At 41.4% G+C, this 27,048-nt stretch overlaps 1 protein-coding gene across 6 annotated transcripts in view; it reads right to left on the reverse strand.

Annotated features, from left to right (window-relative positions):
* Window positions 1-512: 512 nt before the first annotated feature.
* Window positions 513-27,048, reverse strand: part of NDEL1 (nudE neurodevelopment protein 1 like 1) — a 47,573-nt gene continuing 21,037 nt past the window's right edge. For 3 of the 6 annotated variants that reach the window (XR_013982468.1, XR_013982469.1, XR_013982470.1), the window contains exons 2-11: window positions 20,619-20,716; window positions 17,653-17,806; window positions 16,623-16,771; window positions 15,778-15,914; window positions 14,035-14,208; window positions 13,218-13,309; window positions 12,063-12,214; window positions 8,615-8,747; window positions 7,260-7,284; window positions 513-1,744 (exon numbers count right to left, since the gene is read on the reverse strand). Coding sequence is in view for 3 of the 6 variants with exons in the window: in XM_080993966.1 (XP_080850092.1) it covers window positions 8,648-8,747; window positions 12,063-12,214; window positions 13,218-13,309; window positions 14,035-14,208; window positions 15,778-15,914; window positions 16,623-16,771; window positions 17,653-17,806; window positions 20,619-20,716 (1,056 nt within the window). In the remaining 3 variants the exon portion in view is untranslated. The remainder of the gene's footprint in view (window positions 1,745-7,259; window positions 7,285-8,614; window positions 8,748-12,062; window positions 12,215-13,217; window positions 13,310-14,034; window positions 14,209-15,777; window positions 15,915-16,622; window positions 16,772-17,652; window positions 17,807-20,618; window positions 20,717-27,048) is intronic. The other 3 variants (XM_080993966.1, XM_080993968.1, XM_080993967.1) reach the window with 3 other exon arrangements.

Genomic DNA, 27,048 nt, shown 5'->3' on the forward strand with positions numbered 1-27,048 from the left:
ATCATGGGGGATGTTGACAGTAGTGAAGCATCATGCAGAAAGTTTCGATTTTGGCTGGAAATCTTACTAGAAACCATCAAACTTGAATTTCAGCTGCTAGCTGTGCAAGACCTGAATCCTCTGTTCAGTTGCCATCATGACATTAAACAAGTTTTAAGTACTCTTCTTAGTTAGTTCTTAGTGTAACTTAGTCTTTCCTGGCACTCGTCATGTGCTGCAGGAATCCAACATAGGTTAGGCATGTAGGAGAAGAGAGCCCCCTCCCTGGCTGCCACAATTCCAAAACACATGAAAAAGGATGCTCTTTGATTAGATCACCTCCACATCCAGCTGTAGATGCACTCACTTCCGTATTTACCCTCTACTGACAGCTAGCCACAGCTGTGGAAGGAACATGTGTCAACTTTATAAGGGGAAGAGCCTGCTCCACAGCTGCCACAGTGACACCACCCACTCACCAAAACAACACACAAAGCATAGGCAGAAGCATCTTTTCTGCAAAAGCCAATGTGTCCACATTAAAAGATCTTTATTTTTGGACCATCTCTCGTTGAACCACAGGATGGCAGTCACCACAGAAATCTGATACACTGTCCTAGGGAAAACATGCCTCAGAGATTCTGAATAAATAAAGCTACAAAGCCCAAGTTATGTACAAATATCTTAGGCAAAGATATTATGTTTACAAACCTATGTACAGTAAAACAAATGTAAACAGTAAATGCAGCAAAGGACACACAAGAAAAGGGCTGACAAAATCCAAGCTGTGAGTGGCAATTTGCCCCTAGCCTGCTCTGGCTTTTACTCCCTTCTCTTTCCCTTGCTCTTAGGCAATTCCCACTAAATCTCACTAAGAAGCCAGAGCCCCAAACCACTGGTTTATTGAAATAAGATAGGCAAAAGCCAGCAGCATAGGATGAAGCTGACTAATTTTTAAAAAAAATTAAACAGGGGTGTTGCTCTACTTTAAAAATTACCAGCTTTGGTGAACAGAGACATAATTGCACAACACACACATTTCTTGTGCTCCACAGAGGAGATACCACAGCTAGATCTTTAGCAGGGCTGCTCCATCAGGTCTCAAGCCCATTGGATACATCATCATATCATTGGGAGTATCGACGGTCCATACAGGTTCATCCTGCATCCCAAGTGTATCAGCTGGCCAGAGAAGTTCTAGGCCTTCCCTGGCTTCCCTTGAATATGAGCTGTCTCATCCAGAAAGGGGGCAGGGTGGGGAAAAGAAATACAGCACTGGGATCCTGTGTGCCTATGTGCAAAGTTTGGGGAGCAGTGGGAGGAGGTGGAGGAGTTGCTAAGGGGCCATCCAGCATCAAAGTAGGCCCAACTTAGCAGAGGTACAAAACTGGAGGGTGGGGCAGCAGGAGAAGGTGATTTAGGCAAGTGCAACTCCAGCATCCTGTGAGACAGACATCAGCGGTGACCACGTTAAAGAACGTCCACGATGGAAATAGAAGAAAATAGACTGTATTGACATAAGGAGTGCTCTGTGTGTGCTGGGATCTTCTCCAGGCAGCTTCTGAGTGCTACAACCCACTCAGCTCCAGCAGGGGGCACTAACGGAAAAGTTTTGCAAGCAGCTCTTGTTCCTTCACGAACTAATTAGAGTCCCATCATTGCCTTGCAACCCATTCATACACTCAGAGGGAGCATGCCTGGTGCTGATGATGGTCTGGACCCTCCTAGACCTGGTGGTGGGCCTTGGTCAAAGCCATTGACTGCCCTGTGGAACAGTAAGAGAAAAGGGTTAACAAGAAGTACCGACAGATAAAAACTGCACTTGTTGCGCCACGTCACAAACAGATGCAAAGCTGAACTGTTTGTCTTGCAAGGGCTAGCCAAGTGTGTAAACTGAATTGTGAAAATCCAAAGGACTGTTAATCCTGCAAACTAAAGGCCAATAGTTCAGTTCCCAAAATGCATGCAGCAAGGGCAAGTCCCTTGATAAACACTTCTGTCTCCTTTTAGAATAGTCTCCTTCCATTTGTTTTCAATTTTGGTATGTTTGTTTATATTTTACAATTGTATAATTTGGGGGGCTAACTGCAAAAAGGCAAAGTACACATGTATTTTCTATATATTCAATAGAAACATCTGCCTTTGGGGCTGTCATCAGGGGTAACAGGGCTTTTTGCTTATCCAGAAATACACCAAATGCTTTGTAAGCATATCTGGCTATACGAAATGGGTATTTTAGTGTGGCAGCACCTATACTTTGGAACTCCCTGCCTACTGACACCAGACAGACACCTTTAGTGTATCCTGTTCTACACCCACCTGCTTAAAACATTTTTGTTTAGACAAGCCTGTTCAGTCACAGATGTTGACATTTTTTAACCTTATAAACTGATAATTTTAATGTTTCTTGTAAACTACTAATGTTTCACTACCATCAAGATGTGCATAAATACCTTTGTATGGTATGTTGCCTTAGCATTACCACACAACCAAACACAGAAATTATCATCCAAGTTTTCCAGTCTATCAGAAAGCTATGAGAAGTATCAAAACACACAATATGCATTGACCAAACATCACACCTCCATGTAGAGGTGCTCCCTGCTGCCACACAAATACCAAACCAACCTCTGTTTCTACCTCTTGCTCTTAGACCTAATCTCCATTTGAAAAACTAGAGGAGGAGACTCATAATTTACCACAAGCCCCCAGAGCTAGGCTGCATGCAAATGTGGGACACTCTCCTGCTGCTGCAACCCAGAAGAAAAGCAAAAATGAATTACATAAAGAAGGATTAGGTGGCTCACAGAGCTAGTTAAATCTTTGCTGTGGGCTGTGTTACAATAGCTAAGAAATAGGTCTCAAATTCAATTATTCAAAAGTTGCAGAGTGACAGAAGTGTTTCAGAGTTAGTTTTGCCAATGAATTGGAATTCCCATTGGTTCAATCTATCTAATTGTGTCCTACACCCACAGCAAGCTCTTCATTCAAGTGGAGGTTTCAGTGAATGGAAGTCCCCTTTTCTCCTGCCAACCCCCCCCCCCCACTTCAAGGGCTCCCCAACTCTCTGGAATGTGTGTGCACACAGTGGACTGCAGAGGGAAGGGGGAATTCATATAAGCCTCTGATGGATCAAGAAACCATTTATTAGCAGAATACAGTGGTGCCCCGCAAGACGAATGCCTCGCAAGACGGAAAACTCGCTAGACGAAAGGGTTTCCCGTTTTTTGAGCTGCTTCGCAAGACGAATTTCCCTATGGGCTTGCTTCGCAAGACGAAAAACGAAAACGTCTTGCAAGTTTGTTTCCTTTTTCTTAACACCGTTAATACAGTTGCGACTTGACTTCGAGGAGCAACTCATAGAACGCGGTGTGGTAGCCTTTTTTGAGGTTTTTGAAGACTTTGGTGATTTTTGAAGCTTTTCCAAAACTTCTTTTAAACTTTTAAAACTTTTCTTGGGGGTTTTGGATTTTGGGTTGGGGTGTTTGGAATTCAAGGACTTGGTGTTGGGGAGGGGTTTGCAAGAATCTGGAAGCTTGTGTGGTTTTTTCCTGCATTTTTATGATTTTCTGTGACCATTGGGCCACTCTGCTGTTTTTTTAAAAAAAATTCTGGATTTGAATTTCTGTGTGGTGGGTGGCTGGGGGAACAGTTGGGGAGGGGTTTGCAAGAATCTGGAAGCTTGTGTGGTTTTTTCCTGCATTTTTATGATTTTCTGTGACCATTGGGCCACTCTGCTGTTTTTTTAAAAAAATTCTGGATTTGAATTTCTGTGTGGTGGGTGGCTGGGGGAACAGTTGAAGAGGGGGTTCTTCAGCAAGAAGCAAAGAGTGGAAGAGGAACCTTCTTCGAGTTGTCCCCCAGAGTCTTAGAAAATGTACTGTACACTTTGTTGATTTTTAAATGTTTTTCTGTCATGTTTAGAAACTTAATTTATTGTTCCTTCAATTTTTGAAATGCTCTTTACAGTATGTGTGACTTTAAAGAGCACTTAATAAACTCTTGTTGTACCAAATTTGGCTTTGTTTGGACTTTTTTTGACCATAGGAACGCATTAATTGGATTTCAATGCATTCCTATGGGATTTCGTGCTTCGCAAGACGAAAAATTCGCTAGACGAAAAAACTCGCAGAACGAATTAATTTCGTCTTGCGAGGCACCACTGTATAATTGGATGCAACCCCCTAGCTACTTTTAGTGTGGTAGAGACAGAGAAGATGTTTATGATGCTAATGAACAGAAAGTGTCCTGGGAGAATGGACAGATCCATGGCATTGGACATTGAGACAGAATGATAGAACATGTTGAATGACCTAGCCATTATATGCTCCATCCAGGTCAAGTGATTTTGCAAAAATTGCCTGTGTTTTCAAAATTTGCAATCCAATCACCAAGAATTGGAGTGATGGCAGATTCTGTACTAGAAGGTGGATTCAGAAAGTTCCAGCAAGGTCATGGTTATGCATAGTTCTATGCTACCAAACCTACAGGCAGGGGACAACACTTCTGGAATACAAACATTCACTGATGAGGAGTCCAACTCCTAAACAGACCTGAACTTGTTGACTAGTATTCCCAGATACACTAATGTGGTGTTACCCACAAAATATGTACACATCCCTTTGAATATACTGATGTTTATTTCCAATTTCAGGTTTTTAAATGTACTGGGCTTGGGCACAAATTAAGCACACAGTGATGATGCTGAAGTGAAACCCAACATATATGTCCAAACTTTCTCCCACTGCATAGCTTGTCCCATATTGGACAGAGACAATTCCTACACAGATTGCAGCTGGAGGCTGCATCACAGCTATGGAAGTTCACTTAGCACTGAAAAGAGATTGTCTTGGTCAATTGTACAATACACTGATTAGCAGGTATCTAGTGGACTGCTAGGGCTTCCCAGGGCAAGCTAAATGATGGTGGTGTGAGCCCTACAGAGAAGAAAAAGTATTTCTAGGTCACAGATATTCTGAAGATGGCTTAAGGCAATTATAGGCTAACCTGTTCCTACAAAAACCACGCAAAGTGCTGGGGCTAGTCACACAAGGAATGTCATGGTAACAGCTGAGAACTGAGGTACAAGACTGTTCAGATCCAGGCCATTCACTGAACTGCAGTTCTGATGCAATAAAGCCCTAGCGAACTGTCGGTCAGCCATTTCTAGCCTACTTATCTCCTTAGGACTGGCTGGGGCAGGAGGCCCATTAAAGCCTCCCTCTGCCTTCCTGATTCAACAGCAGATTGAGCTGGAGAAATGCCGCATCAATATGAGCAGGCAAAGCTTCTTGCCTGTGGCATACTTCTCACTCAAACAGCAGAAGTGACTACATTCAGCAGTGACTTCCTCTCCCCTTCTTAAGCAGAAATCTATTGACAAAGAATGAATAGGGAGGTAGGGGAATGCCCTTCTCCCTTCAAGGCCTTTCCCCTCCATTTTTCAATGAAAAAGAAAGGACGCTGTGGAAGAAAATTTGAAACTTATGAACTATTTTCACTTTTGGAATTATGGACAGAAGGGTCAAACCTCAGCACTGGGCAAGCATCTGCTTTGCCTGATGAAGGTCCCAGGCTTAATCTCCAGGTAGAGCTGGGAGAGGCTCCCTGCCTGAAACCCTAGAGAGCCAATATATCAGTGTAGACAATAATGAGCTACAGGGACCAATGATTAGGCAGCTTTCTGTATTTGAGCAAAGGGACTTCAATTCCCTCTCCTCATCTGCAACAGACTTCCACACAGTCAGAATTTTCTCTGAAGGGTCTCTAAACCTTCTGGAGCAGATTTTGGAGGTCTGTTGGTGGCAGGGGCAGAATGGAAGAACAGGCAGGTGAAATCTTGTTAGGGGAGTGGAATTCCATAGCATTGGAGCCAACCTAATGTGAATGAACAGGCAGGTGAAATCTTGTTAGGCGAGTGGAATTCCTCCAGCACTGGAGCCAACTTAATGTGAATGACACTTTTTAATACAGGGCTTTAAAATATTGTTTCATCTTTATCTTACTTCCTTAATTTCTGATGTAAAGTGTTAGGTACTTTTTGAAGACATGCACAATTCTTAATGCCTATTACAAATTCCTCCACTTGAAATTTGAGCATGAAATAAAATGATGCAAATTAAGTACATACTGAATTAAGAAACAAGCTAACATGCAAATATTGTTTCAAGCAGCAAACCTTCAGTTCACAAATTATGGAGAAGGAAACAGAAAATTGGAATCTACTGATCTTTCAGAAATGATCATGATTAGAAACAAATTTCATTGTGGGAATTTTCAAGGTTGTGCTTTATTGTTCAATTAGGGTTTCATGTGGCTTATTTATGGTATTTTTACCCTTGCCTTCCACACTTGTTGTGTGCTAATGACTAAAGAGCTCAATCCTGTTACACAGACGGCAACCATTTTAGGCATGTCCAACTGACACATGATTGCAGACGCACAGGTCCTTTTGGACCCGGATGAAGGCTTATACGCACTCCACTGACGCTTGTGGGGGCTGGGAACAGAACCCCCGCATGAAAATGTCACCACCTTAATATAAAGCAGATATATATGAATCTTGCTTGTGATATGTGGTATCAATCCACTATCCCCTCATGTGTCTCCAGATTATTATTATTTTATTAATTTGGGGTTTTTCCCCCATTTCTGGATAAATGCTATGGACAGTGGACTGTTTCAAGGCCTAATTGTTAAAAACTTTCATTTTGCTTATCACGATACTGATTGTTCCTGCTTTATGTGATCATTCATATTTTTACAAAAAACAGTTATCTTTATGTAATGTAAGGTTCAGCAGGTAGTAACTCTATTTCTGGGCCTATTTGTAATTGATGCTCAAATACAACTAAGCCATTTGTTTTTAAAATTTCATTAAATTGTACTGTTTGCTAAAGTACTAACTTTACACAATACATTTTATATTCAAGTTTGAAATTGATGAATAAGTACTTATATATATATTATTTTGTCTCAAAATTTCTAGGGATTTGTTTTTCCATGGTTTGCAAAGTTCCAGAAGTTTCATTTCTGTACACAGCACACACCTCAAATCTGGCACGTATTTGTCGCATTCAAGTGGCATGCATGAAGAGGACAAGAGTTCAATAGAAGTATAGCATCCTGTTACGTAAAATCTATAAATCTAGTTACATGGCAATAAAAACCAAAAACCAATTCAGTCACAAGATTAGTATCTCAGCCCCACACATCCCTGATAAGTGACACACACTCGCATCTCCACGCATCAGGCATCACACCAAAACAGTTGCAATTACCCATGAAATGCGCAGGGAATCTGACCTATCCCAAAAGGAGAGATGGAAACAATTCATATTGAAAATATCTGTTATGTCAAAAGACTTCCAGGCATCACTGATGAAGGTGAGGTTCTTGAAGTCAATTTAGGAACTAGTATTAAAGCCAAAGTGGGGAATTGCTTTCCAAATTCCACCAAGCATAGCACTAAAACAGCAAGATTAGAGTTGCCTAAAATCAATCCAGTTTACCATCTACATGTCTGCCTTGCTTTGGGAACACTTTGCTATTAGGGGTTCTGCCTGCACAACTGGCATTCATGTATACTGTATATATTTCTAATAATATAGTCAGTGGTCCTTGATGGCCTACCAGAGACCATTTTTAGTACTAGCTTGTACAACATCAATACAGCTGTGTTTAGAATTTGATAACACTGTACATTAATGCTAACATAAGATACAAAGACACCAGCATGGAATTCTGGCTTGGGCTGGGATCTAAAGTGTGCTCTGCTGATGGTGCTCTCATTCTGCAATAGAAACGTGTGCTACTACAATGCAAGCAATTGTACTCTTGGCAATGAGATCTAAAGCAGGATGAGATATAAACCCTCCAAGGATTGCATACACACACCTGCCATCATATCACATGCATTCACTCCCCCAGCCAACTTGGCTTGAAAACAGTATTTTGGGGTTTTTGAAGCCCAACTCCTGGAGGAGGGATGGATTTTCTGGAGATTGCAAATGGGCTGTGACAGACCATCACAACAATTAGGCTTGAGAAAAACCTTCTCCTGATGGCAACAGAAGGCTATTTATCAAGTTTAATTGCAGAGCACAGGGTGTTTTGGTGCAAAGGGAGTATTAACACTTTCCTTCCTAGCTGTGTCAAACTGAAATGCTCTGGGAAAAGCCTTTTTTCATATTTAATTGTAGCAGGGAAGGGAACACCGTAGGCCAGATGGGGAGGTCTTAGGGATGACATATACCCCACAGGCCTATGGTTCCTCATCCCTAGTCTAACAAGCTCAAAAGACGAGTTTGCATGAAGTCATCTCAGCCACTTATCAGCCACCACCAATTTTCAGCATTACAAGGACATGAATAACTGGTTTATTCTCTGGTTCAGTCACAATTTCCAACTTCACTTAAGCTCACTTGGCTTCAAGTTTCAACAAATGACTTAAGTTAACTTTCCATATAAGAAGCCCTTAACAAGTTGTTCCTGCATGTCACTAGGTAGGACAGTACCCACCACACCCCAGTTTAATAGCCACTCAATTCCAATGCACCATAGAGTGTCAACAGTGTAAACAATTGCTACTAGCAGAACAGCGGCAAAGCCAGCAATAGAGCAATGTGTGAGTTACCTCAATCAGTCCCACCACCCAACCATAGGCCATTCATAAGGCAGCAGCAGCAGCAGATTGGGTTGGGTCCATAAACATGCGTGGCTGTTTCAGGATCCAGCGACAATTGGGGGCAGGGAGAAGACTACAGGGGCTAGAGAAAGAGAGAGAGAGAGAGAGAAAGAAAGAAACAAACAAACAGGGGAGAAGGAGAAAAAAGAGCATGCCTAAGCTCACTTTCCATGCCATGATAAGCTATACTCAGCCCTAGCCAGCATAGCAATAAGATGGTAGCCAATTCACAATTACTCAGAAGGGCTTAACAATATGCAAATAAATAAATAAATAAATAAATAATCGCAGGTGGACTGAAAGGGAGGGTGGGGGAGAGACAAGGAGAAGCAGCAAAGGAAGACGGACAGTATGCAAGGCCACAGAGTGTCAACATCGGGGCCAAAAGCAGAAGGAACTGAGAAAAGAAGTGTTGCCTTTGACTCTTCTCTGCACACTCCTGAAGAACTTGAATACCTCCCTGCTTGCTGCTCAAGAAAACCCTGTGTGTCTGCTTCATGGGATATAGCTTGTCGTTGTTATTTGTTCCCCAGCACTACCTTGAAGACAGGATCACCAGATCTCTGTTAGACATATTCTTCAAGAGACAAGCTGCAAGAATCCCCTAACCACTGCCCAAAAGTAGGACTGCAGCTGCCTAACAGTACTGTTTACCAATTCTGTTGTTTCAGTTCTGTACTAGTTACTATAAACAACAGGGAGGTCTGCACTGAATAGGATATGGCATAGTGCAAGGTGAGGTCAGGGACTGGCAAAAAAAAAAAAAAAAAATAAGAGGACCAAATAGAAAGAAATCATTTCTGCAAAAGTGCAGAATGAGACTTGGGAAAACCTGAAGAGAATTTTGGAGAGAGACTTGTAAGAGGAAAGCCAGGGTGTTCTAAATGAAGGGATGAGCAGAAAGCAAAAAGAGGAGAGGGCAACAAAAACTAAGCCAATATAAGATGAGCTTAAACTGATAAAAAGCACAAAGGACCTGAAAAGAGACGTGAGACGATGACTGATGCAGCAATAGAGGAATAATACAAAATATACACAAATCATGAATACTTCCAGCGGGTCAACTGCATGTTGCATTACACAAACCAGCCCAGCATGCAGCCCAGCATGGAGTGACCCTTTCCTACCTTACAATCTGCTTACTGTTCACAGTATGGCTCAAGATAGCAAGCGTGGGTTTTAAGAGGCTTGCCTCTGGATTCATGACCATGAGAAGCAAATCACACATTGAAGGCACACCCAATTCACATTGAGACTAAGTGTATCCACAAGCAATTTCCTATCCCACCTTTGTGCAAATGGCAAAGATGCAGCTTGGTCTGTAAGCTATACAGAAAACATCATTAAGCCAGGCACAAAGGCAGCCAGCAGAGCTTCTACTTTCCCTTTCCCCTCCCAAACTTCTGAAGGACTCAGCTGCTTATGTGGATTTAGTTTTGCACATGAATTATGTACCACACTTTGCCCTAATCACACTTAGTCACATCTAGGTTAGACTGCTGTCTTGAGGTCTGTCAGGGACTGCTTTTGAAAAAGGTACCAGAAATGCAGCTGTTAGATTGCAACTGGTGCAGGCTGCATGGAACATAACACTTCAGTTTTGCAACAACTTCATTGCCTAACTCCCTGTTTATGTCACCTAAACAATCTCTGTGCAGGATAATTTAAGGATGACCCTGATCCTCCACAATCCAAAGTATGGGGAAAGGTGGCATAGGGCAGGGCTTTCTTTGCAGTGGCTCCAAATCTCTGCAAAAAGATTAGGAACATGGTTGACCATACACTATTTAAAACCTCACAAATGCTCAAGGCAGCATAGCTCCCGAAACCTTTGAAACAAACAGCTCTTAACTAGAGCTGGACCAATATTTTTGGCACAGCTCTTTTTGCCCATTTGCAGGGGAGGGGCATAAAAGGCTAGAATAATTTTTGCCCAAATTGGGAAAGAGCAGAAGAAATTTCTGAGAAAGTTCTCTCAGTGGAAAGAGTGGAAAGGGCTCGCTTACCTTACATTTTATAATGAAATTACCAAGAGTGTGTATCATTTCAAACATTAACAAGTTTGTCTTCCTGTACTTGATATGACAGAGGAAGAGAAACTCTGTAGTCCTTCACATTCTCTACGGCAGTGGTTGAGAAAACTCCAGCCCACAGGCTAATTTGTTCTGCTAGGAGTCCTTAATATGGCCTGTAAGCCATTTCTCCTAAGCCATGCCCACCTGCCATCATATATGATGCCATATATGAGGTAACGATGCAAGAGAAAGGAATAACCAGGAGCCTTAGAATATACTCCCAACTACTCTTTGGCAAGTGGGGCTTGTATGCAGCACCTGTTAAATTTGGCTGATCAGCACCAACTTCAAGCCTCGCTGCAATCTTGCTTGGCGACACAGTTTGACTTTGAGCTGTGTTGCCTAGGAAAAATGGGTCACCTGACATTGTGATATCAAGTGATTGACAAGTGGGCAGGACTTTGACACTGCAGCTGTCAAAGTGTCCCACTGCGGATGGGGGAGCTAAGGATCTGGCTTACCAGCCAAATTCTATTTCCCACCACTGCCCTATAGTTTAAAAAATAAAAATTTGGATCAGGACAACTTTGTGCAGGAATGGGTGAGTTAACCCAACCCTTCCCCTTCATGATCTTACCTAAATCAAAACATCCACAACGGCATGACAGTTAACACTCAGGAAAAAAAAGGTCCTGTTGACCCTAAACCCTCTGCCTCCTCATTCTAAGAAGTAAAGTGAGTCCAAGCCAACCACTACCCACAAAATTTTCTTCTGTCCATCTTGAAATCTAATGGAAAACATATTCATTTTCCCAAGGGGACAAATGGTCCAACAAATATGAGGGTGGGAGTTCAGCTCACCACCATTACTACAACATTCTGTTAGACATACGAGGTAGCCATGATGGAATACTCCTGAGTTTCACTGATGGCATGTGAAGGCTAGGTTGTTTCTTACTTAACAAACTTCACTTAACTCTTGGAAAGAAACCAAAGCATGAAGTGTCACAGTAAGCCAAACAAATCTGACCTCATGATGCCTTGCTTATTTTGAGTGATGTTCCACTATTTGCTATTAACTCCTTTCCCCAACTGTACAGAACACTCTAAAGGGCCCACTACAATTTCTTGAAGGTTGCCAAGCCAGCTTCCTAGTGCTACAGCTTAGGTGCCAAACTGGAGAACATGAAAGCTCAGATTCGCATCCTCAGAGGGTCAAGGTATCCTGTTCTCTGGGCTTAACAAGAGGCCTGTAGATGATGGGCTTCCTTAAGTTGCACCCTATATCCACAGGAAATATGTCCATAGGCCAAAGGTTGGAAGCTTTTGTCTATTAGCATACAAACTACATCCCTGAAACATCGAGCACAACCAGAACTTACGCTTTGTCATAGAATGTCGTGTGTCCTGAATGACAGAACTTCATGCCATTGCTGTTTATCATGCTGCTGTTTATGTTCCCTGAAATGTAAGATTTCCGCGATGCCTGGTCCTTCGCAAAGTTTCTACAAGCAGCTAATTTCGATTCCAAGGCCTGAGAAAGAAGTAGATAACAGAGCTTTTTATTTAAAGTAATTTGCCTTAATGAGGGTTTAGGAGAAACAGAATCAACATCAGCAGATTCAACAAAATATAAGATGGAGCAATGACTCAGGGCAGCCAGTCAATCTTCCGATTCCACTTATGTCACATTCTTAGTAAGAGAAGCTGATTTGAAAAGTCTGCTCTTGAATAGAACATGGATTCCCAAATTCAGGACAGAATTCTTCAGAGGAGAACTCCCTTATTGAAAAGCCAAAATGCCCTTCAAAATGTTAAAAATAGTAGAAATTGAAATTTGCATCATTTTATGAGGAAATCTTGGAAAAGCTGGGAGCAGCTGGCAAAAAAGGTAAGAACTAGAGGCATTTGTTACAGGAAAGTAGAAATACTAGAAGAATATGCAAATAACCATCAGAGCTGGGATGTGACTGGAGAGACAACAGACTATGGGGGGATACTCTGAGCTAACCAGCTAACCTCTTTAATGGGATTTGTGAGATAAATGCTCTATGATTTCATTAAGCATTGCCCATCCACTTTTGCACTCCTCAATGCACACACACACACACACATATATGCATTCTGAATTCTGCAATGGGCAGGGTGAGAGAGGGGTAGAGAGAAGACAACAACAGCTTGCCACTATCTAGGGTGAGTAAGCCAGCAGCACACACTTTGGTTCCCAAGAGAACTAATTCCAACTCTCTCTCTCTCTCTCTCTCTCTCTCTCACACACACACACACACACACACAGAGAGAGAGAGAGAGAGAGAGAGTTGGCTCAAACATTTTGAAGCAGATACCTTCATTCACAATGCTATTAACAATGTATTTGTTTCAATTAGCATCCTTGTTTACAGTTCATCTCATAACAAAGAATGTGACAGAATCAGTATGCAACAGTATCAATGAAAAGTCCTAGGCTACTTTAAACATAGCCTGGAACTCTGAAAGAGAGAATAAATAAGTCATGCATGGTAATGAAAGGCTCTTACCCCAACTTTCCTTAGGAGATCACCTACAATATTGAGCGCAGATATTCTGGCTGAGGGAGTAAGGGGACTGGTACCAAAACCGTTGGGAAGAGCTGCAGAAGGGAAAAGACAAGAGACTAGTCACATGGATGTACATATGAACAAAAAAGGAAAATGAAGAGCATGACCACTCATGTTCCCCGGCCCCTAAGAACAGTTGCTCTCTGGGAAAATATCACCACTACACATATTTATGAAGACCAACTATCTCAGTCAGTTCCCTAAAACCTTATCTCACAATCTTCAAATATCTACATTGCCATTATATGGGATAGGATTTTATAACAAAAACAAGAAGCAATGGAAAAATAATCAACCATTTTATTTGTATGCCACCTTTACAAAGTTAAAAACATGCTCAAGGCACCTTATTAAAAAATGTAACAAAAGTAGTCATAAAAAAAGAAACAAAACATCAAAAAGTATACAACCAAACTGAACGATTTCCACATAAATAAGATACAAAATAAAGATATAAAAAAACCCCAGAAACACATACACACCACAAAAAACCCGCTCAAGATTCTTTCAGCAGCCTCAGCTTTTGTAGCTGAAGTCAGTCACGGTCACACCCTCCCAGGCCAGGTGGAAAAAAATAAGTCTTAATTAATACACAAGTAAATCTTTGTTGCTGTATATGGCTCAAAATTTGTTCTTTAACTTCTACTCTGAGACTGGCCCACATTACTACAGCTGTGCAAGAACTGTGCAAGTTCTACATTCACACACAATGTAAACAGTAGAACATTCAGAGCATAACATGTGTATTGTGTTCTACCTTTTGGAGAGGGAAAGCTGTTCTCACAGCTTTTCCCAACAGGTGTTGCTGGCAGTGAGAGTGATGCTTGGACAGCTGAATCCATCTTCTCACAGTCCAAGGTTGGGGAACTAGGCGCTGACTTCCTGGTCACTTCCTGTTGCCTTTCCCGTACTGCTAATTCTTGTCTTAAATCTGTAAGTTTGAAGAAGAATATATTGCAGATGTGTCCCATAACACAGAGAACACATCCACCTTACCCTCCAACTTCTGTTGTACTCATTTCTCTGGAGATTCCTACCATCTCTGAGTAGGTTTGTGAAGGCCAAATGAGACACAAACAGAACGTTGGCTGGAGCTGCATGACTTGATCTCAAACCCTAACTTGGACAAGACTTCCTTTGAACTAAAGCTTGACGTCAATAATGAACAATTTCCATTGTCCATCAATGCAAGTTACACAGAAGTAGCATAACTAATAACCCTTAAGCAAAGGCAAACTGCCCATCAGGTAAATTCACCTCCCTCCTCCCACTAGCTTTTATAAATGTACTCCTTGGCAATCAAGCATCTGCTTGGCTGACACAGCATATTCATATTTTGAATAGCACCTCACACTTCCATTGTGGAAAAGACAATTTTTGTTGAAACGTCAAAAGAACCCAAGTCTATAAAATATACACACTCTTATTTTATTTTACCAAATTATAAGTGCAGGCAGCACACCACAACAGGGAGAGACAAGAAGTCTGTGCAGAATGGCACAGCAAGGTCTTTTTAGTGTCTTGCCAGGTACTGGTTGCCAGGAGCTGAGGCTGCCTCAAAGCAAGCAAGCAAGCAGGCAAGGGAGCCCAGTCAGCCAGTCCACCAGCCCTTGATGTTGGGAATGGACAGACAAGTCCCAGGACCTTGTGGGGCAGCATGAAGAAGGAGTCTATTCCCTTCCCTTCCTCTTTGTGGAAGGAGAGCAACCCAAGAGACCAGGGGCGGCAGCAGCGGCTGCCCAGACGACTCCCAAGGAGAGGGGAGAGGAGGCTAAGGGAACACTCTACAAGGAAGCGTGTTTGAAAAACGGTGAGTGGCTGCCAGCTCTGCAGGCAAGGGGTGACATAACTGGGCTCCTGAGCCTCACAGGGATGCCACAGAAAGAATGCTGAAGGTGCCAGACATGCCTTTATCTACATACTGCTGAAGCCTCTTCCGAGAAATGTTCCATAAGTCAGGGATTTCCAAAGGAGATTACATAAGTACAGATGGGTTTCAAAGTTACTTAATATGTATTTCCTCATCAAATCTGGTCTGCTGATGTCCAACAGATCATTGATTCGTGTTCTGAAATATGATAGCCACTACATAAAGCATGGCTGGGAAACCTATTTGCCTCCACAGGTCAAATCCTTATCAGGATCAGCCTTGTAAGCCAAATATGACATGACATCATGACGACATCACATGATTGATAGGTGGGCAACGCCACCCATCTCTCAAAATACCTTGTGTGAACTTTCCAGGCACCCACCTGGCTGTTTGGTGCTTGGAAACCAGTAGTAGTTCAAAGCCCTTTTACTGTTTCTATGAACCTCCCAGTATGGCTAGGAAATACCTGCTTTCCAACATCATAATATATTGCCAGCTAAACTTCACGATATGACAATATATTACAATTTGGCTTACATTTGTACCCACGGTTCATTCTAAAAGTTCCTATTTATTCCTTCACAACCAGATTCCATCTTCATTAACTAAGCATTAATTTAGCAATACCTCTTGCTTCATCCTTCAGCCTTTGTACAGAAACTAGCAGAGATTCCTTGTCATCTAACTCGCTTTCCAAAAAGGCATTTCTCTCAATGGCCTGATTCAGTCTTTGTTCAAAGTCTTCCAAGGAAACAATTGTGGCCCTAGACACACACAGAGAAAAACAGAGGATACAGCTCTTCAGTGCACATTCAAGAGTCACTTCTAAAACTATCGTATTATAAGCCATGGTTAGTTTGTGGTCAGCAAACTTTCTGAATTTATTTGCAAGGATGCCCTAAACCCCTGAGAGCAGGATTTCATTTTAAAGATATTTGCGGCTCCTATTCATGATGTACAACATTTAACTATTATATATACTTAACCATAAATAAAATAAAATAATATTTTTGGCACATTTGGTGCCAACCTGATCCTGTGGGCTGTAGATGTAGCAGAAATCATTGACCACTTTCCTCACAGCACATTCTGAATGCTAATTTATCCTTCTGGAGAGAATCAGTCCAACCAGGCACAAACACTACACACATACATATATATTTTTATGGGGACTGTGCAAAATAATTTGTTGTATAAATGGAAATTATAGTCATTGCGTGTTTTACATTAATGCTTCAAAATTCAATCATATTTTTTGCTAACCCAAGAGGCTACCACATAAAAGATGTTTTGGAAATATGATAAGCACTGTAGATGTTTTAGTTACACAACTGCATCAGTATCAATTCACTATTTATAGCATACAAGGTTCTTTGGAAGCTACTGAAACAAAAACCTGAGCAGCAAGGCAATATAAGGAGTTATCTGTCTCAGGAAGGGAATAGACTACCACCCAACACCATGACCCTTACCTCTTAGCACGCTCAAGGTCATCATTGGATTGCTCTAGCTCTCTCACATATTTATGCAGCTGGTCTTTAATTGCCCGGGTCTGACTCAAGTCATCCTCCAACAAAGACACTTGCTTGTAGCTTTGTGAATACTGGTGCTCAAGCTTCTCCTGAAAGCACAAGAGTATTAAGTATTCTGCTGCTTTGAAATTAACAAAGTGATTTAGAAGCATTCCTGCTACCCCCTGTGCTGCTTCCTCAAACACACATTCATATTTGCAGATACATTTACAGACTACCTAGCCTATACAAGCAGACCAAGTCACACCCAGCAGGACTTAACCAATTTTCTTCTCTTTTTCTCCTCAACGCCTACCACATTTCTGAAAAGCAAATTCACATATGAGATGTGTAGCTACAAAAGAGCCCCTCAGGTAAGAGGTTCATATTGATAGGGACAGCTCGTCTTAAGGGGTGTAGTGGATACAGTATGCTCAAGCCCTCATCTAAGACCATAAAGCAAGCATGTTTTTTCATTATACTGGATGGTTGTAAGTAACCAAGTACTCTTACTACAGAAGATCCAAGTTACAGTACCTTTAGGTTTATGGGAGAGAATGCAATTCTCCAGAAGCATGTCAAGGCAGTATGGCAGTTCACTGTGTCTTTGAACTGCAACTAAACTCTTATAGCCTTGCAACCAGAGTGCTGCCAACAGCAATGCAGTGTACTCATAGCACCGAGCAGTCCTTTCACGTGTAAAAGGCATTTGAATACACCAATGTTCACTCTTAAAAGCCCTTTAATAGACATTGAGCACTAGTTTTAAGCTCCAAGGCTTGTTAGGCTGCTCACTTTCCAGTGACTTTTGAAAATCTGGTGGGCTAAGAGACTATAAAAATAAGAGAAAGGATAGGCCACAATTAACTGGCCCTGAAACCTAAGTGTAGCTTTAGAACAATGTCTTGATAATGAAGTGAGCTATAAATGCAACGATAATTTCCTATTCCAGATTTGCCTCCACCAACACTGCTAACAGATGCAGTTGTACCTTTAAAGTTTCCACTTCTTGCTTTAATCTTTGGTTGTCTGCTTGCAAGTCCCGGTTCCTCTGTTCAGCCTGTACCAGCTGAGCCTCCAACTCTGCTTCCAGTTCTCTGCTGCCCTCCTGAAATTCTGCCAGCTCGTCACGGGCCTCCTGGAAACTGTAAGAAGAATGGTGATGATGAGTGAGGCATTACTCCAACCATGCCTCCATCCTGTCAATATGGTATTAGCAAGCCCATAACTACTTCTTCCCAGTGACCCTCAAAAGGACCAAAAGTTTTTACTGCTGGATTATGTGAAGGATTATTGTGTGGAGGTTAACCACGATTCTTGCTGAAAGCCTACTGAAAGAACTGCTGCACACTATCTATGTGCATCCCCATAGAAAGAAAAAAATAATCTTCCAAACAATAGAATCCTTTGTGTCACTTGAGACACTTGCTTATTCAAAATACTGTGTCTCTTGTGATGCTATACTGTTTAAAGTTAATAAAGAGATTAATAAACAAGTTGTTTGGACACCAAGCAGTAGAAATCCCTGGGGCCCCAGAGAGCTGCTGTTTCCGCCTCCCCTTTAGTGCACTTCTCTTGCATCTAACTTACTCTCCCAACCAGTGGAATATTTGTAGTTTGCCCTTCCTTTTCCCCTAGCAACCAGAATCCATCTTTCCTGTGGTGAATTCACCTGAAATCAGGTGGTGGAGGAGGAGGAGTTTGGATTTGATATCCCGCTTTACCACATCCCGCTTTACCACTACCCTAAGGAGTCTCAAAGCAGCTAACAATCTCCTTTCCCTTCCTCTCCCACAACAAACACTCTGTGAGGTGAGTGAGGCTGAGATACTTCAAAGAAGTGTGACTAGTCCAAGGTCACCCAGCAGCTGCATGTGGGGGAGTGGAGGCAAGAACCCGGTTCACCAGATTACGAGTCCACTGCTCCTAACCACTACACCACACTGGCTCTCCCTATAAGTTATTTTCTAAACATATTACTACAGTAAGTGTGGCTGGATGTTAAAGAATCCTGTCCCTGCAAAAGGCAAAAGTGAAGGCTTTGCAAAGAGGCTTAGGCATGTCTCCTGCACTCATTCACAATTCACTGTATAGTTAATTTACTATACAATGGTCTACAAGTCTACTCAGAAGCAAGTCTCTTCAAGTTTAATGAGGCAGCGTAGGCTTTGGTTTAGGGTTGACACTGTGGAAAATCAGGGTTTGTATTTATTTTATTTAAACAATTTATTTACCACTTAAATACATTAGCATTTAAGTAGTTTGCTAATATATGCCTTTAACATCTGTATGACAAGCTGAAATGGAACAGGTTAAGCTGTTTCTAGTACAGAAATATAAATATGGGGAAAGATTAATCATGAATGTACTCTAATTTTGGGTTATGCCATGCCATTTATGCAGGGTGCCCAGAGCATTCTCAAAATTCAAAAACTGCCCACTGCTCCAAAAAAGCTTGCAACCCCTGGCCTAGCTTCTGTTGCCCACATCTGGGTAACCACTGAAAGGTATTTGTAAACTGCAGCCAGTTTACAAAATTGCAAAATTGAGCAGCTAGATTGTTGACTTGACTGGGATCAGATGGTCTGAACATAGTAAGACCGATCTGGCCTGACTACATTGGCTAACAGTTAGTTTCTGAGTGCAATTCAAAGTGTGGGTTTTGACCTATAGAGCCTTATGCTGCTCAGAACCCGCAATACTTTAGGGACCACTTCTCCTTGTATGAACTTACCCAAACCCAGGGATTTTCAGAGGCCCCTCTCTGTGTGCCTCTTCAGAGGGAGGTATAGAGGGTGACAACCTGAGAATGGGATTTTTCAAGGGTTGCTATCCATTTGTGGAATCCTCTCCCTATGAAAACCTAGCACCATCACTGTCAGCTTTCAGACACCAGGCTAAGACATTCCTATTTGCCCAGGCTTTTGATTAATTGGGATAATACTGTGGTATGTTTTCTGGCCTGTTTGTGGTGTTAATATTTTATTTGGGTACAGTAGGCTTCAACTTTTTTACAATATTACTGGATGAGTGCCTTTAGATAAAAAACTAAGTCACTTTGAGACTCTTAAAAGTGATGAATAAACAAGGTACTAATAATCTGAGGATGCTGTTGAATCCTTTTTGCTATTGCTAAAAAAAATAAAAATTGAAAACCACTGCCAATCCCCCGCAAATTTCCCAATAGAGTAGTTTCTACCCATCCCTGTGTTAACTCCTTAAAAACTCACACCACACACCTTGTTCAGGAAGCCAACATCACTGCTTTTTTTTCCTTTCCTTTTTCAAACCATACTGCTCTAGGCAAGAAGAAGCTAACAAGACTACAAGACTATACAAAAATTACCCACCAAGTCAGAACAATGAATCTACTATCTATCTAATCTGGGGGGGGGGGGTTCTGGTAGCCCATAATGGCTGTCTTTGTCTTTCATTCCATACCAGTATTCAGGCAGGAAACTGAATTCATTCAGATCACGCATGTGCTGGGCTGCTATCATGCAATATACAAGAATCAGAGGCTTAAACAGCATCCTAATCACTAGAGGGAGTCAGAAGCTCCTATAATCTCAGAACGACCTTATTTACCAAAATTAGGCTGCACTGTACCTAAACTAAACTTCAGTAAAACTAGAACTTTAAAAGATATACAGTTTAACCCCACAGTGAAGCATGAGACAATCTGCCAAAGGCAGCAATCAGCAGCATTCTTGAGATGATAAAGGACCCCATTGTTTGCAAAGGCAGATTTCAAACAGTGCAAGGCCACTACTGACAAAGAAATTCTATTCCTGCATCCCAGAGCACATAGCTCACAGCTTTGCTGAAGACACGTGGCTTCCAACCACTTGCTTCTTACTGCTGCGACAGACATTTAAAAGGTTACCTCAAAGAAAGCAATTTAAATGCATTAACTACCTAGAAATGAAACTCAGTATACTACTACTAGAACCATACCTTTGTTTATATTTCAAAGATAACTCCTTCCAGTATGCAGTTTCTTCCTCTGGACATGAGAACTCAGGGATTTCTTCACAGTCCATGATCATGGTCACCTGCAAAATCCAGAGTGTTTAATAGGAAGCTCCTGATATGGCCTACTGGTTTCAGACAAGCCCCAGGACTCTCAGCATTCCAAAGCAACAAGTAGAACTATACCTCACCTTCTATTCATCTCAAAAGAAATGAGTATGGGTGATTGGCATATTTTTTTTATCAGCAATTAAAATGTTTTAAGTCTGGGTCATGCTGGCCACATGACCCAGAAGCTGTACGCCGGCTCCCTCGGCCAATAAAGCGAGATGAGCGCCGCAACCCCAGAGTCGGTCACGACTGGACCTAATGGTCAGGGATCCCTTTACCTTTACCTTAAGTCTGGGTTGAACCAGGCCATCAAGAGTTCTCTGAAGATGCATTGTTGCATTTAAATTGAATCCGACTTTTGGGAAAACAAAATAAAAACACACCCAAAATGTACCATGCTATTCAAAGAAGGGTTAACGGAGTTGGAACAAATCCAGCTAAGGAATATGCAAATGATCACATTTTAAAGCAGGCATTGGCTTTTCAGCCAGGTGGTAAAACCTGTAATTACTGTAACTAACACTTCTATCACCCACTGAATAAGATCATAGAAGTAAAGTCTGGTCAGCCATTTAAGCCGAGCAAAGGTTTGTTCCTGCCCTACAGACAGTGAGAGGCTGAAAGGTTTCAAACTGCCCTTTCTCTAGCACCTGAATAATGAATAGAAATTGGCAGAGTAGCTCTACAACATTATCTGTTCAGAAGCACAAAGATAATGAACTGCTTTGACATGCCAACAAAAACATAGGGTAGCACTTCAAGAGTACATTGAAGGCATAGATAAAGCACTATAGCTGATGGAGGCTAGAAGCTCTACTAGAGGTATGGGGAATCTCCAGACTGTGACCCAATTAGGCCCAGCATGGGTCCCAATTTAGCCTGCTATCTCCCTTATACTACACAAAACTTGTTCCAAATCTGACATGGTATGTGACATCAGCTGAGGACAGGTGGAAACATGGTTGCCAGTGCACAACCTTAAAGTAGACTCCTGGTTGTGCTGAGAGGTGCTCAGTTCAAGCTTCCTGGTATCAACTATGCTATTGATTTCTAGCAGAGAACTTGCACAAGTGACGCTGATACAAAACCCCACGCATATGTTAAGTAAAATAGAAACATCGCCACCCGATCCCACCCACCATGGCCCCCTCCACCTCTTCCCCCCTTTTCTTCCTAATATAACAGTAATGTCTCAACAAATGAAACTGATCTGTAGAAAATGTAACTTGAAAAAAGGCATTGCACATACTTTTATAAACCAAGAAATCTTTAATAAAAAATACATTAAACAAAAAAACTGTGCTACTGATTTCCTCATGGGGAACTCCACAGTCAATCCTTGAAGCGACCTGCAAAGAATGCAGAAGCATTTTTTGCAAGCTCCTTGCAAAGAGCCCTGGTCAGCACTCCCCCTAGTGCTATGACCCTAATCAAGATCACTGAAGCTTTTTAAAATGTTAAACATAGGCAATCTCTCATAACACATCTAGTTTAGCCCTCTGTAGTGCACGATTCCAAGCAGCGTTTGTTCCTCCTGTTTTATTTTTCTTATTTAACAGGATTTATATAGCACTTGATCAAAACCTCTTAGCAAGTTACAATAAATATACATTAAGATTACCAATAAATTTAGATATCAAAAGCAAGTTCAATTTTTTTAAAGGCCAATAGGACTCATTATATATAATTTTTTACTGCCCTTAAATCATATTCCTACAAAAGTTTGAAAAATAAAATAATAATAATACAATTAAAATTTAGTCAGCTGCTTCCTTCCAGAGGACTGTTAAAGCCCCCATTCCTTCAACAGATGATCACTGCTAGCATCTGAGTCAATGTTGCAGCCACTCAACTACAAAGAAGGCATTTGTTTTACTAACTTTTGAGGTGCCACACAGGAAGGAATGAACTGCATTCACGATAGCTTTTCATCCTCCGCATGTATATAGATTCTAATGCTGTTAACCAAAGAATACTGCTGAATTCTGACAAGCATCAATAGCCATTTCTCCCTCCAGGGAAACAAACTGGCGCATCCCACATTTCTGTGACCCACATTTCTGACCTGAACATTCAAAGCACACACATAGTATTCTACTTCATCTTACTGTACAAAACATGACAAAGAAAAAAACGTAACAGTTCAGAACTACAGTTCTTAAATAGCAGTATCATCTGAGGCCAGTACTTTGAGAAAAGTATCATGCATAATGATAGTGGAGAAATATAAACACTGAGTAATCAAGAACAAGGTACCGTATTTTTCGCTCTATAAGACGCACCAGACCACAAGACGCACCTAGTTTTTGGAGGAAAACAAGAAAAAAAATATTCTGAATCTCAGAAGCCAGAACAGCAAGAGGGATCGCTGCGCAGCAAAAGCAGCGATCCCTCTTGTTGTTCTGGCTTCTGGGATAGCTGCGCAGCCTGCATTCGCTCCATAACACACACACACACATTTCCCCTTACTTTTTAGGAGGGAAAAAGTGAGTCTTATAGAGCAAAAAATACGGTAAATGTATTTCCTGCCCAATACTTTATGGATACAAAAAGGGTCAAGGTGACTTATAAGTTAAATATAAATCTACTCCATATACAGTGGTACCTCGGGTTAAGTACTTAATTCGTTCCAGAGGTCCATACTTAACTGAAACTGTTCTTAACCTGAAGCACCACTTTAGCTAATGGGGCCTCCTGCTGCTGCTGCACCGCCGGAGCACGATTTCTGTTCTCACCCTGAAGGAAAGTTCTTAACCTGAAGCACCATTTCTGGGTTAGTGGAGTCTGTAACCTGAAGCGTATGTAACCTGAAGCGTATGTAACCCGAGGTACCACTGTACAGAACAACTTTTAAATGATAATTTTATAAAAACAGTATCATAGTCCAATGGACAACAGATTGGAGGTCATGGAGATGAATATTTTGGTCACTGGGCTATGATATTGTTTCAACTTATGGGTTACCTTTTTATTATTAATTTATTATTTAATTATTATTACCTTGACTTTTTTGTGTCCATCTAGAATATAAATGCTGACCTATCATTCTTACATTCTGTTACCCCCATTCCAATCACACAACTGCACTGGATCATAACCAATGCACCTGATCCAGTACAGTCTCCCTGAACTGGGACAAAGAATCCTAGCATGTAAACAGACATCATTGCAATAAGTGACTCAAGGAACAGATCAAATTGCTAAGTGGCATTTTGGGACTTGGCAGACTCTGCCTTCTCAGTGTGGTAACATCAATGGTGTTTGTGCCAAGGTACTATTTAAAACAGTCTGCACCATTCCAGGAATGAACTATTTGTGGGTTCTTCCACCCAATAGTGTGCTGTTTTCAAATGACTTCTTCCAAGGACTTCACTTGGATTTACAGTTTAAATTTAAAGCACCAAAATGGCAACATGAGACGCTTCGAACAAGCATGACTGAAGTAGTGCAACAGTAGTTTGCTCTCAGAGGCCTCTCAGAAATGAAACTCAACAGGTCTGGAAAAATACAGTCTGTTACAAGCTGATTATGTTGTGGCTTAGGCCTAATAACATGGATAGCACAATTTCCACAAAAATGATAATTGGCAACCATTGTGGAGAAGGGATTTCAAATGTAGTACATCTTTGCTTGCAAGTTTCCAGGCAGCCTCTTCGCAAATCAGTCCTAAGCAAAAACAGCACAGAAGTATGGAGGAAGTGAAAAACTAAGCAGATGAAGAGACTTCAAAAGCAGGCTATGGTCCTTAGAACAGGTAGTTTATGAAGCATGAAGTCAAATCCTCCAACAGCACTGACTGACATTTTGCAAAGTCTAATGCGAGTACAGTTGTACCTCTGGTTACGTACTTAATTCGTTCTGGAGGTCCGTTCTTAACCTGAAACTGTTCTTAACCTGAAACACCACTTTAGCTAATGGGGCCTCCTGCTGCTGCCGCACCGCCGAAGCATGATTTCTGTTCTCATCCTGAATCAAAGTTCTTAACCCGAGGTACTAATTCTGGGTTAGCGGAGTCTGTAACCTGAAGAGTATGTAACCTGAAGCGTATGTAACCCGAGGTACCACTGTATATTTGATTTGTAAACTCTGTTTGGCCAATTAATGGAAAGGAAAGGAAATAAAATGTAAATGTGCACTAAGAATGCAAAAAAGTCTTCAAGAATGGGGAGTCCTCAACAGATAACTCTCTTCTCCCCCTCCACTCTGCAGCTCTAATCTGAAATCTTCAGAAACTGCTCACACTAATGAAATTCCCTGTCGCAAAATGCACCTAGAATAGCAGTTTCGAACACTGAATGTGAGCCATACACCTAATATTAAAGAAAGTCTCTACTGCACTCCAGTCAAGTAATTAGCAGCTTGAGAGCATCCCAAAAGAACTTTTCTACAGCTTTACATGCAGCCCCCGGAACATAACCCCCACACAATATGTGAACCTACTATAACTGCTAACTATGGCTAGCTAATTTCAATCTCTGATTTAAGGGCTAATCGTGGTTTCAATTTCCAAATTAAAGGCAACGTATGTCTAGTGGTAACTATGGTTACACTGGAAATGCTTAATTATACTTAACACTAATCTGGGGAAAGTGTGGGGAGCAGTTGGAGGGGGGATTGCCAGTTGGCCCAGCATAGCATCTGAACAGAATTAGGAATAAAGCCCATCATCCAGAGGCACTGCCACAGCTTCTGTGTTGCCTTCAAAAAAGAAAAAGGATTTGCAAAGCAGAGGTTCAAACTGAAAAATAAGCTTGTGTGCATATGTATCACTAAGTACAATGTTCTAAAAAATGTTATCCACAGTATTATTCCTTAATTGCATTCTTACAATCTATGTAGGAAAGCAACTAGAAAATGGCACAGACACACATCTTTGTGATGTGTAAGATTAGAGCACAAGTTTGAGACAAATGGACAGCAGACAAGCTTGAATTCTGCCAGATACATCTCTAAGACTCCTCTCTGATCACATCCCAAAGACACATGTTTTGAGGTCACTTCATGTTCACTTCACTGCACATTTTAAAATGCATGTAGGAAGCAGTCATAAATTTATGAGGGGGGGACAAATACCAAATTCACATTTTAAGTGGCGATTACTCAAGCAAACAATTATTTATCTTCCTCAGAAGTGTGTTTTAGCATTATCATAAGATCTAACTCACTTCAGAATACTGAATCATACGCTTCTGGCAACTGGCTGGGAGAGGATGTCAGCACTTCCTGAAACCTGTGTTTATCAGATGCTGCTCTGGAATCTACAGAGATTAGTAAGGTCACATGATGATTACTCAATGAAAGGTCTCAGTACTACTAAAAACAACCAGTTTCATCAAGGAAAGGAAGAATTTACAAACTGCAGTCTCTGATCACCTCTTCACTGATACCAGCTGCCCAGTAAGCTTACAAGAAAATGATGAATGAAGTTGTAGAGTACCAAAAGAAGAGAATAAAACGATATCCACCCATGGGGGCAGAGCAGAATAAAGTATGTGGCACATGTAGAGAACCAGGGCAGATCCGGGTTCAGAACAGGTCGCTGTTCATTTCCTTTTTGTACCTGTTCAAATAAAAACAACACCTCTCAAGACTATATGATGGCAAATAAGAACTGTAAAGAGAATCTACACTGCAGTTGCATTTAGATGTACATGGTAAGCTATGGTTATGGTTTACCATGGATGCAGAGATCATTCTTACTTTACTTCTCCCTACTAATGAGCAGCAGCAACAAGCTATAATCCTTGGCTCAACAGAACAGGGGACTGAGATGTATTTTTCTCCAAAGAAGCTGCCGTTTGGAGCAAAGCAAAACTTGATGCTCGGTTTGGACATTGGGTGAGAGCCAACATGTTAGTTGTGGAAGTAGTAATGTGGCACATCTTAACTGCCACAAAGTACAATAAAAGTAGCAAATAAGCAATATATTTTGAATGTGCAAGTCACTCAATGGATTTGGCTGTTGCTCTGAATAAGATTCCTGCTACCAGGATGGCCATTGGATGAGTGGTTGCTACAAGTGAGTATGAACCATAACACTTAGCCAAAGGTGATGGTTTGTACTTCCACTTGCAATCAAAAGCAATTTCTGCATTCAATGTGAACTAGTAACCATGGCTTACTGTGAATTACCCAAATAGAGTTCTGCATTTATAATTTTTAAAAGCCATCTGCAAGAACAAGGAAAGCAAATGTGTGGTGTGGTAGGGGAAACTTAACATGATTCTTTATACGATGACCTAAGTTCTTCTGAGAAGGTTTATTAAAATTAAGGATAGCATTCATTCAATAGGACCCATGGAGG

This window comes from Podarcis pityusensis (genome assembly GCF_964106645.2).
Source record: "Podarcis pityusensis genome assembly, chromosome: 2".
Classification (NCBI taxonomy): domain Eukaryota; kingdom Metazoa; phylum Chordata; class Lepidosauria; order Squamata; family Lacertidae; genus Podarcis; species Podarcis pityusensis.